At 35.8% G+C, this 19,743-nt stretch overlaps 1 protein-coding gene across 18 annotated transcripts in view; it reads left to right on the top strand.

The window, feature by feature from the left end:
* Window positions 1–19,743, top strand: part of LNPEP (leucyl and cystinyl aminopeptidase) — a 107,411-nt gene that overhangs the window by 40,750 nt on the left and 46,918 nt on the right. For all 18 annotated transcript variants that reach the window (XR_011425167.1, XR_011425171.1, XR_011425170.1 and 15 more), the window contains exons 4-9: window positions 703–834; window positions 12,736–12,856; window positions 13,540–13,694; window positions 14,843–14,956; window positions 16,417–16,551; window positions 19,000–19,131. Coding sequence is in view for 8 of the 18 variants with exons in the window: in XM_070233256.1 (XP_070089357.1) it covers window positions 703–834; window positions 12,736–12,856; window positions 13,540–13,694; window positions 14,843–14,956; window positions 16,417–16,551; window positions 19,000–19,131 (789 nt within the window). In the remaining 10 variants the exon portion in view is untranslated. The remainder of the gene's footprint in view (window positions 1–702; window positions 835–12,735; window positions 12,857–13,539; window positions 13,695–14,842; window positions 14,957–16,416; window positions 16,552–18,999; window positions 19,132–19,743) is intronic.

Raw genomic sequence — 19,743 nt, 5'->3', positions numbered from 1 at the left:
TAGTGAAGAGGATCAGACACATCTGACAGACTGTGGAGTCAACCCTTTTAGATAGGAGAGGACATGATCTGTCCTTCAACAGGGACATCACTTCAGCAGCTCCACTCCTAGCCTAATTTTTCACTTTAATCTTTCTGTAAAAGAGGTGGAATACCTACTTCCCTAGTATCCCAAAACATACCTTAATTCATGGTTGGAAAATCTTGCATACTTCTCTAGTGACTTACTCTCTTTGATCGCACTAAGCCTTCTTGGGGTCATCAACGTGGTACTTTTCAAAGCCATTTCGGATCATCTGGAGGGATTTCCTAGCTGTAGATCCTTCTTCTGTAAATGTATTTGTAGTAGTAGAGAGGAGCACTCCAGATCATAAGGAAGGATTTTGTTTTTGGTGGTGTTTTAAAGGGGGGAAACAGAACCACTCTTACTTACTGTCTCTAACTTGCATTTATTTAAAGCCATCTTTTGAGACAAAAAATTCCTCAAGGATGTTTCACTGTACTCAGTATGTCCTCATGCTGAAGGATAGTAGAACACACTGAAACTAAGGGCCATGCTCTGTTCAGAAATTTGTGCTGACAGGTTAAAATATGCCAACAGCTTCAGTACTTATTTCCTATTTGAATTTTCAGTTTCTCAATTTGTCACTGTCATTTATTCCCATAGTTAACAGAACTCGTATCTTTTCCCCTTTGTTTGTAGAAATCATCAGTCATTATGGAAGATGGACTTGTTCAGGATGAGTTTTCCGAGAGTGTGAAGATGAGCACTTACCTGGTTGCTTTTGTTGTGGGGGAGATGAAGAACCTGAGTCAGGACATAAATGGAACCCTGGTATGTTGCTGTAATTGTCTTGAAAGCCTCTTTCGCAAGAGGTTAAGAGAAATTCTTGCTTAAGTATTTCTGGTAACTGCTTTATGAAGGAAAACAAGCTTTTGGATCACAACTATGACATTTTATACAAAAAGTGTTACTTTTTTTGCTTAGCTGTTATTTAGTGTTATTAATTTAATACCTGAAAGTCAATAATTTTCAAGTTTCTTTTAATTTTACCTTTACAAGAGAATTCCAATATGACAATATGTATATATTAAAGCTTCTAGAACTGTACTGTACAATATGGTGGTCACTAGCTCTATGTGACTATTTAAATTTAAATTAATTAAAATTGGATGACAGCATCATGGCTGAATAAGATGTCCATTATTCGTGTCCCCCTACCCCGACAATAACATTTTGGCATCTGTCCATGGAAAAAAGTGCCGTTGTGGATCTGTGGGATCCAGCACTATATGCCAAAGGACTTGGGAAGAGTCTTGCCCACCCATACATTGGGTATTAGGCATACACACCTTGGTCCCAGTTGTAGACCCTGCAGTGGCAGCCTCCTTGGCTATGGTCTGGGAATGCCTGAAAAACACCGTCTTAGATATAGACAAGAGGGCTTTTGTGGAAGTCCAGTTTTCCAGCAGAAAGGTTCTAGCACACTGTTGGAACGAAAAAACATTAGTTTGGATACATTGGAGAGGGAAGTTAGTTAAAACTGGAGAACGTGGCTGCTACTTCAAATGCGAAGACAGCAATGTAAAACTTCAAGGAACATGAAAAATTGAGGAAACCTGATACCACCAAATGATCAGAATAATCTTCCAGTAATGGATCCTAAAGACATGGAGATCTATGATTTACCCAATAAAGAATTCAGAATAGCTATTTTAAGGAAACTCAGTGAGCTTTAAGAAACCACAGAAAGACAATTCAGTGAAATCAGCAATAATACACTAATAAAATGAGAAATTTAACAAAGATATAGAAAACTTTATGAAGAGCCAAACAGAAATTCAGAGGCTAAAGAATATAAGAAATTAAGTGAGGGAGCTGGTGCTGTGGCCGAGTGGTTAAGTTTGCACACTCCATTTCGGCAGCCCAGGGTTTTGCCAGTTTGGATCCTGGGCACAGACCTCGCACCACTCATCAAGCTGTGCTGAGGTGATGTCCTACATGGCACGACTAGAAGGACCTGCAACGAGAATATGCAAATATGTACTGGGAGGCTTTGAGGAAGAGAAGAAGAAGAAGGGAAAAAAAGAAAAGACTGGCAATAGATGTTAGCTCAGGTTCCAGTCTTTAAAAAAAATAAAGAAATGAAGTGAAAAGTACACTAGAGAGCATCAATAGCAGAATGGATCGAGCAGAAGAAAGAATTTTGTGAGTTAGAAGACTGGAAATTTGATATTATCCAGTCAGAGGGGAACAAAGAAAAAAGGATGGAGAAAGAGTGAATAAAGCCTGTGTGATTTATGGGATGCCATCAAAAGAAACAATTTGCAAATTATTGGAGCTCCAGAAGGAGAACAGAGGGAGGAGGGGGCAGAAAGCTTATTTAAATAAATAATGACTGAGAACTTCCCAAATCTGGGGAGAGATTTGGATATCCAAGTTCGTGAAGCTCATAGGTTATCAAACAAACTCAACTTAAAGAGATCCTCTCCAAAACACATTATACTAAAATGTTCAGAAATCAAACAGAATCATAAAAGCAAGAAAAAAGAATCTTGTAATTTACAAGGGAATCTCATAAGTCTATCAGTGAATTTCTCAGCAGAAATCTTACAAACCAGGAGAGAATCAGATGATATATTCAAGTGCTGAAAGAAAAAAACTGCCAACCAAGAATAATCTATCTAGCAAAGTTATCCTTCAGAAATGGAGCGATAAAGACTTTCCCAAACAAAAGCTGAGGGAGTCCATTACCACTAGACCTGCCTTAAAAGAAATGCTGAAAGTTCTTTCAGCTGAAATGAAAGGATGCTAATTAGTAACATGAAATGTATGAAAATGTACAGCATACTGGTAAAGTTGAGTATATAGTCAAATTCAGAATATTCTAATACAGGCATACCACCGAGATGTTACAGATTCAGTTCCAGATCACTGCAGTAAAGCTAATATTGCAATAAAATGAGTCACATAAATTTTTTGATTTCTCAGTGCATATAAAAGTTATATTTAGGGGCTGGCCTGGTGGTGCAGTGGTTAAGTGTGCACATTCTGCTTCGGCGGCCCAGGGTTCGTGAGTTCGGATCCCAGGTGCAGACATGGGACCGCTTGGTAGTCTGTGCTGTGGTAGGCGTCCCACATATAAACTAGAGGAAGATGGGTACGTATGTTAGCTCAGGGCCAGTCTTCCTCACCAAAAGAGCAGGATTGGTAGCAGGTAGCTCAGGGCTAATCTTCCTCAAAAAAAAAAAAGAAAAAGTTATGTTTACACTATACATAGTCTGTTAAGTGTATAATAGCATTATGTCTAAAAAAACCAATGTATATAACTTAATTTAAAAATACTTCATTGCTAAAAATTGCTAACTCATCTGAGCCTTCAGTGAGTTGTAATCTTCTGCTGGTGGAGGGTCTTATAAAAAACACAATATTTGCAAAGCACAGTGAAGTGAAGCACAACAAAATGAGGTCTGCCTGTACTGTAATGTGTTTTATGCTTCCTATAGGATGCATCAAAACCGGTTCTAAGAGTGAAAGTTAGAGCAATAAATGCCTACGTTAAGAAAAAAGAAAGATCTCAAATAAACAACCTGACTTCTCAAGGAACTAGAAAATGAACAAACTAAGCCCAAAGTCAGCAGAAGGAAGGAAATAACAAAGTAGAAATAAATGAAATCAATATTAGAAAAACAATAGATCAACAAAACTAAGAGCTGGTTTTTGGAAAGATAAACAACATTAACAAACCTTTAGCTAGGCTGAGAAAAAAAAGTCTCAAATTTAGAAATGAAAGAGGACACATTACAACTGATACTACAGAAATACAAAGGATCTTAAGAGACTATAAGCAATTATAGACCAACAAATTGAATAACCTAGAAGAAATAAATAAATTCCTAGAAACATTCAGCCTACCAAGACTGAGTTATGAAGACATAAAAAATCTGAACAGATCAGTAACAAGGAGATTGAATCAGTAATCAAAAACCTCCCAACAAAGAAAAGCCCAGGACCAGATGGTTTCTCTGGTGAGTTCTACAAAACACTAAAAAAAAATTAATGCCAATTATTCTTTTTTATATATTTATTATAATTTTTATTCCAAAAAATTGAAGAGGAGGGAACACTCCCAAACTCATTTTACAAGGCCTGCATTACACTGATATCAAAGCCAAATAAGGACATTACAAGAAAAGAAACCTGCAGATCAATATCCCTGATGAATATAGATGCAGTAAATGTCTGTGCACAAAATTTTCAGCAAAATATTAGCACACTCAATTCAATTCAACAGTGCATTAAAGGGATCATATACCATGACCAAGTGGGATTTATCCCTGGAATGCAAGAAACTTTCAATATATGCAAAGCAGTAAATATATATCACGTTAATAGAACGAAATATAAATATATATGATCATCTCAATGGATGCAGAGAAAGCATTTGACAAAATACAACGTCCTTTCGTGATAAAAACTCTCAATAAATTGAGTATAGAAGGAATGTACCTCAGCATAGTAAAGGCCATATATGACAAGCCCACAGCTAACATTATACTCAACAGTGAAAGATTGAAAGCTTTTCCTCTTAAGATCAGGAACAAGACAAGCATGCCTTCTCTCTCACTACTCTTATTCAACATAGTTCTGGAGTCTTAGCCAGAGCAATGAGGCAAGAAAAAGAAAGAAAAGGCATCCAAATCAGAAAGGAAGAAGTGAAATTTGTCTTTATTTGCATAAGATATGATCTCATAAAAAAGAAGTCCTAAATACTCCACCAAAAAACTGTTAGAACTAATCGACGAATTCAGTAAAGTTGCAAGATATAAAATCAACATAACGAAATCAGTTCTGTATCCTTACACTAGCAATGAAATAACTGAACAAAGAGATAAAACTATTCCATTTACAATAGCATCAAAAATAATGAAATACTTAGGAATAAATTTAACTAAGGAGGTGAAAGATCTATATGCTGAAAACCATAAGACTTTGGTGAAAGAAATTGAAGAAAATGCAAATATGTGGAGCGATATCTCATCTCCATGGATTGGATAAATTGATATTGTTAAAATATCCATACTACCCAAAGCCATCATTAGATTCAGTGCCATCCCTATCAAAATTCCAGTGACATTTTTCATAGAAATAGAAAAAAAAAACCCTAAAATGTGTATGGAACCACAAAGGACCTTGAATAGCCAAAGCAATCTTGTGAAAGAATATCAAAGCTGGAGGCAACACACTTCCTGAATTCAAACTATACTACAAAGCTGTAGTAATCAAAACAGTATGTATAGTAATCAAAATATTCTGGTACTGGCCTAAAAATAGATGCATAGCCCAATGGAACAGAATCAAGAGCCCAGAAATAAACCGTCGTATATATGGTCAACTAATATTTGACAAGGGAGCCAAGAATAATCAGTGGGGAAAGGATAGTCTCTTCAATAAGTGGTGCTGGGAAAACTGGATAATCACATGTAGAACATGAAATTGGACTCTTATATTACACCACTCAAAAAATTAACTCAAAGTGGCTTGACAACTTAGATGTAAGGTCCGAAACTGTAAAACTCTTAGAAGAAAACATAGAGAGAAAGTCCTTGACGTTGATCTTGGCAGTGATTTTTTGGATATGACATCAAAAGCACAAGCGACAAGAACAAAAGTAAATAAGTGGGACTACATAAAATTTAAAAACTTCTGCACAGCAAAAGAAATGGTCAACAAAATGAAAAGGTAACCTATGGAATGGGAGAAAATATTTCTAAGTCATATATCTGATAAGGGATTAATATCCAAAATATAAGGAACTCGTACAACTCAATAGCAAAAAAAAAATTTGATTAAAAAATGGGCAGAGGAACTGAATAGATGTTTTTCCAAAGAAGGCATACAAATGGCCAACAGGCACATGAAAAGGTGCTTAACATCACTAGTCATGAGGGAAATGCAAATCAAAACCCCAATGAGATATCACCTCACACCTGTTAGAATAACTCATCAAAAAGGCAAGAGATAAATGTTGGTGAGGATGTGGAGAAAAGTGGACCCTGGTGAGAATGTAAATTGTTGGTGCAGCCACTATGGAAAACAGTATGGAGGTTCCTCAAAAAATTAAAAATAGAGCTGCCACATGGTCCAGCAATCCCATTTCTGGGTATATATCCAAAGGAAATACAATCAGGATCTCAAAGAGGTATCTGCTCTCCCATGTTGGTTGCAGCATTGTTCACAATAGCCAAGGTATGGAAGCAACCTAAGTGCCTGTCTATGGATGAATGCAGAAAGAAGATGTGGTATTTATGTACTATGAAATAGTATTCAACTGTGAGGAAGAAGGAAGTCTGCCATTTGCAAAAACATGGGACTTTGAAGGCCTTATGCTAAGTGACATAAGTCAGATTGAGAAAGACAAATACTGTATGATCTCACTTATATGTGGAGTTTTAAAAAACTGAACTCATAGAAAAAGTAGAATGGTGGTTGTCAGGGGCTGAGGGGTGGGGGAAATGGAAAGATATTGATCAAAGAATACAAACCTCCAGTTATAAGATGAATAAGATCTGAGGATTTAATGTACCGTATGGTGATTATGGTTAACAATACTATATTATACTCACTTATAGTGTATTATATTCACTTCCTCAGTCTCAGTACCCACATTTCAAATGTTCTTGTGACTAATGGCTACCATACTGGATATTAGAGATATTGAACATTTCCTTTAATGCAGAAAATTTTATTGGACAGTGCTAAATCTAGAACATTGAGCAGACTTAAAAGATATAAAAATATTGTTAGAAGAAAAACTCTAGGTTATAAAAGTTAGTTGGATCTTCCTTTTTTAAAAAGCAAGTCCTGATTGAGGTTTCTTCATCTTAGCATAATGACTAACATTGTTTAAGGGTCTTATGTATCTGTAGTTTATCAAAATTTTTTAAGTAGGCTTCTCTGCTTTTCTTTGTCATTTGATTGAATTTTATGCTTTAATTTCTCAGTAGAGACTTACTAAAGCTAATATTTTCACATACTGATATGTAGAAGGAGAAAAGGGTCTTTTTTAAGCTAAAAATGATGATTCTTCATGATAGAAGTATGATGGAATTCTTTAATTCTTTTTTGCATACTTTTGAACCCTACCAGCGAATGTTGTCCAACCTTTGAGCACATTCAGTTGGATTTGGGTTTTTCTTTCTAGACTAAAGAGTTTATTTTATTCACAGTATACTTGGATCTTCTTATTTTGTTACTTAAAAAGGATACAACTCCTTCTGTTGGAAAATAATCATGTCTACCCCGTAACTTTAGAAATAAGGATTATCTGGCTGTTTATCAGCAGTGACATTGTATGCTTTTATGTTCAACATTAACAGATGGACAACTATTGAAGAAGTAAGTGTTCAAGGGTAAATGTAGACTATATGTTGAGTGAGTGCTCAATATGATTGTCACCTTTTTTTCCAAGAGTGTTTTCGAAAGTCCAAACCGATCCTTTCAAAAGGATGTTGAAACTAGTTTAAATCTGAAAAAATTCAATTCGTTCCAGTTCAAGTGTGGCATCGCAAATTTAGCCCTTAGTTCAGATGTTGCCTCGATAAAAGCTAAAAGCCCAATCTAAAACAGTCAAGTTTGCTTCTTCAAGACCCAGTTGAATACTACCTTCTCCTTGAAGCTTTTCATTCTTTCCCTAGTTGGGATTCATCATTCCCTCTCTGATGTTTTCATAGCACTTTAGTTACATCTCTGTTGTCATTCTCATCACATTCTTGGATGTAAAACCTCCAGGACTTTTTATTGTATCCTAAAATGTATGCAGTCTTGGCTTTTTCTTCTTTTCCCTCTGTCCCTCCCTCTCTCTCTTTTTTGCTTTGTGTCTCTGTCCCTCCTTCTGTCTCTCTCTCTTTCTTTCAACTGCTGGGTTGGCTTCTTACTTTACATTCAAACTCATCATTCTGATATTCAAGGCCCTCTTAGAAACTTGGCTGTATTTCCAGGTGCTCCAATGTGAATTCTTCCATCTAATCAAGCTGAATTATTCATTGCTCAGATATATACCTCATTCTCATATATTTATATATATGTATAGAGAGAGAGAGAGAACGATGGAGGGAGGGAGAGATTGAGAGAGGAAGTTTCAGGTGACGTTTTTGTTTTTGTTTTTGCTTTTTATTACATGTATGAGGAAGCAACATGGTTAAACATGGACTCTGGAGTCTACCTGCATCTAATTCCTCCTATTCAATTTAGTAGCTGTGTGCCTCTGGGTAGGCATATGGCTCTATCATCCTCTCTAAACCTCACTTTCCACAGCTCCCCTACTTTATTGCCTATATTAGCCTGCCCTCATAAGGATCAAATTTTTTAAATTCCTGTAAAATGTTCAATACCTGGCAGATAGTAATACAGACACACAGAAAGTGCACTCTCTTTTTTCCATTTGCAGATATATTGTGAACTCCCTTGTATGTCTATAAATATAAATTATCTTCATCATTTTTAATGGTACCCAGTAGTAAATGTTTTGAAAAAAATTGTTATACAAATGAACAATTGTTTTATTAATTTTCTCTTTTTTTATTAGGAAAGGGGGGAAACTCTAACACGCATGGAGTTATACTGTCATAGGCACTCATTTATAAACGTTTGTTCATTTTATAAGCCAAATGAGGGGGAGGCATTAGCTCCATATTGCTGATGAAGAAACAGTGTCTCAGAGAGGTTAACTGACCTAAGATTACATAGCCAGTAAGTGATAGTCAAAATTGTACTGTCTACCACAATATGCTGCTTCTCACACCAAGTGACATAAATAACTTCTGTAGGTATGGTGACCAGAAATTCGGATTTGGAGTCTAACAAAGGATTTTTGTTGTGCTAAAATGCTGTATCCTCTAGAGTGGGGTCTATTTTGTAGTATTTCACATTATGCCTATTTCTCAAGATTCAGGAATAAGACGGCAGGGCTTTACTTACTAATGTCAGTCTTACCAAACAGCTAAAAATGTCAAAGTTGACTGTAGATTATTAAACATGTCCTGCTCGGTGATAAAGACTATTGTGTTGTTAAAGGCCCAAAGAAAGAGGAACATTGGTTTTATCATTTCTCTCCACTCTTCAGTGTTCATTAAACCTGTCCCTGCCTTCAGGAATGCCAAAATTATATAGAAAATTCTAGGCCAGACAGATCTGATTTGTAGAATCAGAATCCAGTGGTTGTTAGATAGGGCACCATATCTATATAACATTCAAATAGAACCTTCACCGGTATTATCCATGTGGAGTTATAATTTTAATTTATTCATATTCAACCAGGAATATCAATTAATTCCAAATTTCCACTAACAACATTTCTACCTGAAGTATCTCTCCACCAGACAGGACCATTGTACATGATTTATGTCATTCTCCTAAAGTGCCGTCTAATCACTTATTCTGGATAGATTTGAGACTGATGTTTTGTTTTTTTGTTTCCTTAGGAATTTATGCTTTTTTTGTATATTCAGCTGTCTGATTATGAAACCTGGTGTTTTTCAGGAAACTTCATATTGGAAGCTTCCAGTATTTTCTGTCTTTATGAAGCTTGCAGGCTATATTATTGTCCTTTTTGGGAGGGATGAGGTTTGTTTTTGTATTTGCTTTTGTTTTATTTAGTTTTTGTTTTTTATTAAATTAAGGAACAGATCTAAGTTAACCTAACAAATCTGTTATTCCTTAGTCTTAAAGAACCCCTTTGAGAGCTGACCATGAGTCTTTAAAGTTGCGTCTTTTAGAAGTCTCCCAAAGATCCCACCAAGAGTTTTTTTTTTTTACTTTTTATTAAGATTATGATAGTTTACAACCTTGTGAAATTTCACTTGTACATTACTGTTTGTCGGTCATGTTATAGCTGCACCCCTTTACCCTTTGTGCCCACCCCCGCCTTTCCTCCGGTAACCACTAATCTGTTCTCTTTGTCTACATGTTTAACTTCCACTTATGAGTGGAGTCATACAGAGATTGTCTTTTTCTATCTGGCTTATTTCACTTAACATTAATACCCTCAAGGTCCATCCATGTTGTTGTCCACCAAGAGATCTTGCAATAAAAGTTTTAAGTGTACATCTTACAGCCTGAGGACCAGTTGACTTCCATTTAACAGTATGTAGGGTGCTCTTAGCAAGCACTTTGTGGTAGGTCGACTGTCTTTGTTGAGCTGGGTTGCTCTCTTTGTTTCTTACTGCTTCTATTGCTCTTAAAACAAGCTTGATAATAATTATAATGACCAGATGATTTATCCCTAGTGAGAACTCATAGCACATGTTCTTTTAAGGAAAAAGAAAAGAAATAGGAGGAAAGAGAAAAGACCAAACTACGTTTTTTCCTGATCATTGTATTTCGGAAATGGGACTAACTTGATCCTTTGGTCAGATTTTAGTTTCATGTAGACTTCTTTTTCTCCCTCTACTTTTCCTCTAAGGAAAGGTGCTTTCACACGTGGTGATGGGAGTGGCTAAATGGTGTGTGTGGCAGAAGGATGTTTGAGGAGGAATCTGGGGAATATGGATGGTGTTCCTATTGGGATAGCATCTTCTAGATGATTGTGTTGACAATAACGTAAAATACGTATGCCTGGAAAGAACAGGGAGAGAGAGTAAAGACTTATCTGAAGTCCGAAGTGATCTTGGTACAGTCATTTAAAATGCTCAAGATTTAAAAAGAATATGTCAGGCTTTTTTTTTTTTTTTTTTTAGCACTAACACTGACTTTGGAAGGGGAAAGATGTAGGAAGTGCACATGTCAGCAGGATGAGCTTGTAGTTCCTTTGGCAGGTGGTGACTGAATTCAGTAAGCTGCGGTCACAGCCCTGTACTAAGGGCTGCAGATGGCAGAGTGCTGGGCTGGTGAAGTACACTTGGCCACATGATGTGGGACGTTAAATTTCTTCCATAGTTAGTTTAGAAAGCCGTGTATTTTTAATTGGCTAACTCCAGTCTTAGACACTTCACTCTTCCAGTAACAGTTGCGACATATGCTCTACTCACACATATTTTGTCCCATTTCTGATGGAACTGATATTTGTAATAATGGTGATAGCTAACATTTATTGAACACTTACATTGTGTCAGGCACTCTTGTAAGTTCTGTGTATGTGTTAGCTTATGTCATCCTCACAGCAGCCCTGTGAGGATTGGAGCTGCTTTTGTCACCACTTTACAGATAAGGGCACTGAGGTTAACTTACCTCCTTCAGGTCACACAACTAGTAGAGATTTGAACCAGGCACTCTAACTACAGAAACTGTACGTTTCATTTGGTTGTTTGTTTCCTTAAAAATTTTTTTCTTTACATTTAATTTTTATGCCATATTACCTCCGTGTTTCTGTGGTTAAAGCATATGTTCTATAGACTAAAGAGCTGAAATCTTTTGGACCTCTTAGAAATTGTTCACAGTTTTTCAGTCCTTCAGTGGGAGACTGAAATTAATTTGGAATTAGAGTTCACCATTGTGTTTTGTCCAAATGATGAATTATTCAGTAAGTCTCTGTTTCCCACCTGTTAAGATCTTTATTTTGAGGTTTTTATTTTCTGCTATGTCTTGTCCACATCCCACTTTCCCAGGTGAGTAGGGGGCTTTTTTTTTTTTCCTGTTTTAGGAATTTATTGTCCATCAATTTTAGTAGGAAAATGACTTGAAATAAAACATGAAATACCATATTTCATTGAATCTAAGTCATTATCAGTTGTAAGAACATTAGTTGTCTGCACCACTGAAAAGAAAATGTTAGAGGACTTTCTTTCCCAATCAATTGAAAAACAATAAATATTGTTTTTAACATAATTGCTTAAATTTTGCCTTTTGATAACTTACTAAATAAGACATTTACTATTAGTCACATCATTTTGTTTAACTTATGCACTTAAAAAAAGAAAGAAAGAATAACAATCTAAACAATGTGGGTGATTGCATCTGCCTCCCCTCAGTGAGCGTGAACCCTGGAGTAACGGGCAGTGGGGGCTATCTATCTCTCATCCCCTTGGGTGGTTTTAGTTACTGTGTGCCACTCCCCGAGTGTGTCACTCTGCGGGGTATGATTATTTTTTGTGCAACATGGTCCATAAAAACAAACCAACAACTGGGAAAAAAGTAAGCTATCCCAAGGCTGGAAGAAAAACGGGCTGTGCCATACTTACTGAAAGAGAATGTGTTGATCTCTCACAGGTTTTTCCAGGGTAATTTGAACAAATACGCACTTTCTGCTTCATATGTTTACTTTAGAACTAACTTCCTTGTAAGATGTGACTCCTCTGTATTGAGTGCCTGCTTGATACCAGAAACTGTCATAGAGGCTAAAAGGATGAAAATTTAGTTTTGTCCTTCAAATAATTCACAATTTGAATAGCTCATAGGCAAGGAAGGGCAACTGTTAGGTAATGGAGAGGAAGAGAAGAGTATCATAAAATTAAATGGGCAGATGCTTATAAATTGCTATAACATGACCCAAAATAGTTTATTTTAGATGTTAACTTTTAAAAAAAAGGAATCAGTAAGTTTTTGAACATTGTTGTATGTATGGAAGTGACTTGCTAAATAAACTCTGCGGGGGCTAAAAGAACTATAAGCCAGACTTTCTGTTCTGAAAAATCTCATACAACTCTATGCAGTCCTCAATATACTAATCTTGAGAATGGTCACCTGAGGATCATGTAATTTTAATTGTACCTGTCATTACATTGTACATGTTTCCTTTAGGTTTCTATATATGCTGTACCAGAAAAGATTGGGCAAGTTCACCATGCCTTGGAAACAACTGTGAAGCTTCTTGAGTTTTATCAAAACTACTTTGAAATTCAATACCCACTTAAGAAACTGGGTAAGAATCAAATGGTATCTCTGATTTTCATTGCCATTATAACCTAGATTCATTCTGCAAATGTTTTTCAGGAAGAACTTTTGCCAAAGTTATTTTATAAGAAACACTGTTAATGCTTTAGGAATTGTATTTGTTAAGATTGTTTAGATTCCATGAATGTATCTGAACGTGGAGCTTAAAACACTTAGAAGTTTATTGGGGCTATTACAAAGGTGCTGTGTTAAGTGGGAATTTGCTTAGGGCTTAGTCTGGAGTTTGACTAATTCTAACTTTCTAAGAAATTCCTAATTCAAATCATGAAAACTGAGTAATGGGAGCTTGGGAAAGCAAGAGCATTTCAGTGCTGTTCAACATCCTAGATAGGAGAGAATTGGCCGTGCTCTTTGTCCTCCTTTGTCCTTCCTCTGGGAAGTTGATTCATTGTGAAGGAATTAGGTATCTCTTCCTTTGCTAAGGGACAGAGGAACAGTGACTCTGCAAGAGTTTGATCAGGTCTTCCTCAGCTGATGGATAGGTGAGAGCATGCAAGGCTAGAGTAAGGAAGGTTCCATTCGTTAGAAGTATAAAATGAGCTCAACTGCCTCTTCATTCACAGTGATAAACCAATGGGTAAAATATTTTGATTTAACTAGGGAGTGCCTTAGATGAGGGAAAGTTGATCACTTCTTTCCTGTTATGTCCAGATTTGGTGGCTATTCCTGACTTTGAAGCAGGAGCAATGGAAAATTGGGGCTTGCTCACCTTCCGAGAAGAGACACTTCTGTATGACAATACTACTTCTTCAGTGGCGGATAGAAAACTGGTTACTAAAATCATTGCTCATGAGCTGGCCCATCAGGTATTAGCAGCCAAGCCTGTTATGTCTCCTACTTGTGGTCTATTTCATATGCTAGAGTTTTAGTATAGATTTAGATGCTAATAATAATTCATATTTTTACTGTAGTATTGCTTTCTTTCATAATAAAATACTGCTTTTTTAACACAAAGTTAAACATGCTATCTGCTCTGCTGTACAGGGTTGCTGGGAGTCAGAACTGACTCCACAACAGTAGTGTACTCTGTTACCACTCTTTATCAGGGATTTTTGAGATACATCCTTTTAGAAGAATCTCCTATCATTTTTTTCTTTGAAGATTGGCACCTGAGCTAACATCTGTTGCCAATGTTCTTTTTTTTTCTTCTTCTCCCCAAAGTCCCCCAGTACTTAGTTGTATATTCCAGTTGTAGGTCCTTCTGGTTATGCTATGTGGGACGCTGCCCCAGCATGGTTTGATGAGTGGTGCCATGTCTGCGCCCAGAATCTGAACTGGCAAAACCCTGGGCCACTGGAGCAGAGCACACAAACTTAACCACTCGGCCCCAGAGCCGACCCCTCGCCTATAATTTTTTCCTTCTTACTACCTCATAAAAGAAGACTTTTAAAGATCTTTCTGATTTCATTTATTTGTATACACGCCAGCTTCCCTGAGGAATGTTGTTCGAGTTCTGTTTTGAATCATGTAAATAGTGTCCTCAACTTGGGTAACTGAGGAGAAACATGAAGTACCGGCTCTCTGACTGTAGGAAAATCTCTCACATAGAAAATGTGTCATGGATGGTTGTAGATACAATGGAAAATAATCTTACTAACTTGATATTAGAAGGTAGAAAAATTTCACTATCTGAGAAATCTCACTTTTAATGAGGTGGCTAAAAACTTCTTTTGTTTACCTAGTATGTAGTATGTGTGTTAAATTGATAAGTACGCTAATTATCTTTCTTGCTTGTTTTCCCATTCACTTAAGGTAAAATGTTAAAATTTGTGTTTTACTTTCAGAGTAAATTCATGCAACTTTCTAAGTCTTTAATTTGAATATAGTTTAACTATAATAACTATATTTAAGTAACTGTAATCCAGTTATAGGTGATTAATCTGACAATTCAATCGTTAGAAAATTCTTGAGATTGTAAATATTTTGTTGGTTAGTAGTGTTTTTTTCCCCCCAGTGGTTCGGTAATCTGGTAACAATGCAGTGGTGGAATGATCTATGGCTAAATGAAGGTTTCGCTACTTTCATGGAGTATTTCTCTTTGGAAAAAATATTTGAAGATCTCTCCAGTGTAAGTACAGTGTTTGTTAGGCCTACTATGAATGCCAGGGGGAAAAATAGTCAAGTCATATTTGTCATGTATTTTCTATGCTTTGAAGTAATGAAATGTTTCTAGAAGGATCCAATAAAATTGAGCCTTGTTACTGATATCTATGCTTTTTGAGATTTGACAATGAAAATTATGGTTTTGTTTACTGATATATTTCATGGAAAATTGAAATTATGTGAAATTATTTTGTACTTTGTCATTAAGGTGAACACTTTAAATTGCTTTGCTACATTTTATTTTTAATAGATGTGACCCTTCTGCTTGAAGGAATTTAGTAGAATTGAAAAGCCTGTTTTCACAAAACAAGACTTTTGTCCTGTGTATAAAGAGGAAAAAAATTAACATGTTGTAGTGATGCTATCTCTTTATTATCATTGTGACCATTCTTATAACAGTGATACATAGGTTGATACAGACAAATCGTTTGCCCTTTTTAGGTACAAATCATATTTTGTACCATTTTCAAAGACTTGAAACACCATTCTATTAGAGAAAGCATGATAATGTTGTCACTATGTTGTTAGCCTCTCTGGAGATGTTTCCTATCCTTAGAGGTATTTGGACACAGTAGACCATAATATGACAAATGTTGCTGAACAGTTCAAGCAATAGGTGGGAAAGTGTAAAGAGTCCTTTCAACTCTAAAATTCTGTGACTTTAACTTCCTGAATATATGATTCAAGACTGCTTCAAAACAGGAGTACTCTTAGAGCTTTCAAATTGACATTTTGTGTAGGGTCTGTTCAAAAATATCAAGTGGTATAAGGAACTAATTTTTACCTAGAATACTAAGCAAGGTATTCTAAATCTGTGTATGCTACTTAATTAAGCAATGAGGTATACAGTTTCACCACTTGGTGGTGCCCAGAATGTTTAAAAACTTCTAACATATATTCTAGGGGAGTTAATCTGCTGAGCTGTCAAAGAATTCTTTCTGTGAGAGAGTTATATTTTATTTCAAATGAACCTCAGTTAAGGGAAATGTATATTATCTTAATAGAAAAGCTGGACTATATATGAGAAATCAGCTTAAGGACCAATTTTATTTTTGTTTTTTAATTTCAGATTTTATTTTTAAAATATACACTAACCTTTTTTAGAATATTCATCTTGAATATCTGGATTTGGTATTTAGTTGCTTTAGTACTAGAGTCTTAATTCATCCTTATGCTGTTGTTTAGGAAACACTGTTTTTCATGTGGCCAGGAGGTTAGTATTTTATTTTTGAATTTAAGGAATATGTGTGAATGTCACACTCTTCCTACATTTTCTAAAGCGTATATTCTAAAGTTTAGTGAAGCTGGTTCTTTTTTTATAATGACCTTAAATAGTAATTAGTCTAATTCCTATAAATAATTACAAGACTTGCCTTCACTTTTGATACTGTTCATGATTTCCTAATCTATTTAATTTTTTGCTAGTATGAAGATTTCCTAGATGCTCGATTTAAAACCATGAAGAAAGATTCCTTGAATTCATCTCATCCAATATCATCATTATCTGTTCAGTCTTCAGAACAGATTGAAGAAATGTTTGATTCTCTTTCCTATTTTAAGGTACTGCTTTGCACAAAAAGTACTTGGAGTAGGTTTCAAACTAATGTCTTATGTGAGCAAGCTGCATGATTTCGATTATATTAAAGATTAAATGAGTCTTATTTTCAGGTATCCTGTTAAACTTTAAGATGTTTGCTTCTGTTTAAATCTTGGTCTTAACTTTTCCTGATCTTTTCTTTCTTTCTCTGTCTCTTATTTAAGTTCTCTGACTAGTATTCTGGGAAGTTAACCAGATATTATAGCAATATATGTTTTAAAGTGGTTCATTTTCCAGATTTAACTTTCTAGGGAAGGTTCTAAGCAAGCCCTTGGCTGTGTTATTTAGCACTGAGGTATGTCCCAGAGTCAGAATTGGAAAAACAAGTAGTAAGCAAAAAAGAGATTTTAAAAATTGAAGATTAGATTGCAGGCTTAGAAACACAGACTCTAGGTTTGAGGGTGAAGCAAAAACAGAAAACTAGAAACCTGACTAGGATCATCATAGGTCAGAGAACAGAAGCATAAGGATATCGAAGCATAAGGATATCAGTGCCACTCATTAATGTTGAGAAGAAGGAGTGAATGCTATGGCTTATTTGCCTTTTTGCTCTGGCTACCAGACTAATTGATTAATAAATTGAATTCCTGTGCTAGACAGAGAAGAAAATACACAAACCATGTAAGATATATTCCATGTCATTAAGAAACTCAAAGTGTAGGTGGTGGCTACTTGTGAAGCAATAAAAGATAATTAATATGTACTAAATGAATGGTACAGAGTATTTTTGCCTGGGATTAAGAAGAGAAATTTTTTGGAGGAAAATGGAAATTGAAGTACGTTAAATAAGAAGAATACAGGTAATGAGGAATGGGAAGAGTAGCGTAGGGCAGGAATGAGACCATGAGGTCTGTAAAGAAGAGGTCTGAAGATTAAATGCCAGTAGACACCAAAATTTAGTCCTGGAGAGGATGAGGAGAATCCAGCAAAAGATACTGAGAGGGGTGGCCAGTGGATAGAGGGAGAATCAAGAGTGGTGTCCCAAGGTCAAGTGCAGACAGACTTTCGAGGAGGAGTGGGTAGTCAATCATATCAAATGCTACTAGTAAATTGATAAGGTAAGCCTGAGATTGATTGTGGTTTGACACCATGAAGTTCACCAGTGACCTTGATAAAAGCACTCCCAGTAGAGTGATGGTTGGAAGATGGCTCAAGAGAACATGCAAAGAGAGCAAATGGAGATGGCAAATGCAGACAGTTCTTCTGAGGAGTTTACTTAAAAGGGGAAACAAGAAACAGGTGATAACTGGGGGAGGCATGGGGTTAAGGAAAGGAGGGGCATCTTTTATTTCTGTAAGATGGGGAATGTTACATGGTTTCTGTTTGTTACTGGAAATGTGACAGTAGAAGGAGAAAGTTGGTGATGCAGGAGAGAAGGGGAACTGTTGGGAACAAGAATGAGTACTTAAATTTATAAAACAACACCATGAAGTGTGGTATAGAAAAAAGAGTAATAGATATTAAATTCAGTTATGTGAATCTGATAATCTTGATGACTTAACATTGCTACATTTTTATGGGAAGTGAAATTTATTCAAAAACTATTTGATTACATACTGTGTACTAGGCATTGTTTTAGTCATTGAAGTTGAGCTTTCAGTTTTTCTCTCAACTAGCGTACAATCCAGTAGAGGAAATAAATGCATGTCTATAGCAGATGCAGAAAGTGATATAAATTGCTTTTGAAGGTGGATAAAAATGATTTCTATCTTGAATCAGGGAACATTTCACAGAGGAGGTGGTGGTGGTTTCAAGACTGAAAATGATGACATGTGCATCAATGAATATAGTGTGGCCTTGAGAGTTGCATGCCTGATTCTGAATTATTAGTGTATGCTTATTGCCCTATACATTCCTTAGTTCCAAACATATTCGAAATGACTGCAGGAAGAAGAGATCTTGGTTACTTCAGCAACATGATATACTAGAATTGGAAATTAACATACTCCCTAGCAGAGAGACTTTTGAGAGTTCTGCTAATTTATCGTCTCCAACAGTGTGCCCATGAATGTAGCTGGTACTTTAAGTATTGGGAATAGGGGTGGGGATGCCACAGAAAATTTGACATGTTTTTCTGTTAAAAATATATTTATGAACACTTAGCTTTTTATACACAGAGAATAACTGATAGACCTCACAAAATGGTTCATAGTAGACTTAGTGCACGTGGGAATCTACTCCGTTAATTCTTTTTCAAATCCCTTAAAATAATTTTTAAAACAATTTGAACGCAGTCCATGTCTAATTATACGAGACTAAACACAGTGTATTACAACCAGGTTCTATATATGAAAGTATATGCTTAGAATGATTATATTTTGGATTCTCAATTCTGTTAACCTATTTTATTCTATTACTTAAACCTCTTGTATTCTATTATTTTTCTTTCTCACTTTTTTTTTTTTGAATAGGGAGCTTCTCTCTTATTGATGCTGAAAACTTATCTTAGTGAAGATGTGTTTCAACATGCTATTGTTCTTTACCTGCATAATCATAGCTATGCAGCAGTTCGAAGTGATGATCTGTGGGATAGTTTTAATGAGGTAAGTGACCTGGATATTTTATTTAGCTCTTTAAGTGAGAAGAGAAGAATTCTTCAATTTTTATTTTTATCAAGTAAGTAAATAAACTGTGGTACCAAGGATAGTATTGAAGAGAGAGGAAGAGCTTAGTACATAAATATTTATGAATAGAGCACAGAAGTAAAAGTCAAGAAATGGAAGTATTAGTCTGTTGAAAAAATTATTATATGGACTTGTATAACCATTTTTATTCTATACCTTAATCTCCCTTCCTACTTTGTAGGAATAATGTATGTTACTATATTTTTATTATTTCTTTTCAAATATCTCTTTTCCTATTCTTACACTTTTGCAGTTTTCCTACCTCCCATTCATGTTTTTTTCTGTACGCTGCTCTGTGATTCCTTCTCATTTCATGGCCATGTTTCTCTGGAATAGAAGATATATCCCAGGCTGCTGCAATGGGCTGCATACTGCCCTTGGGTCATTTTGCTCTTTGCATTTTGTTGTGCCTGCAGATACCTAACAAGCAGTATGATTAGGTACAAGCTATGCTTCATAGCAGTGATGAACTCAGCCTGCCTCATGCATGCATGCTAACTGCATAACCCTTACAAGCATTTGAGTTTGTTC

This window comes from Equus caballus, chromosome 14, assembly GCF_041296265.1.
Source record: "Equus caballus isolate H_3958 breed thoroughbred chromosome 14, TB-T2T, whole genome shotgun sequence".
Lineage (NCBI taxonomy): Eukaryota > Metazoa > Chordata > Mammalia > Perissodactyla > Equidae > Equus > Equus caballus.
The sequence above is the reverse complement of the archived record's forward strand: the minus strand, read 5'-3'. Positions and strand labels throughout refer to the sequence as shown.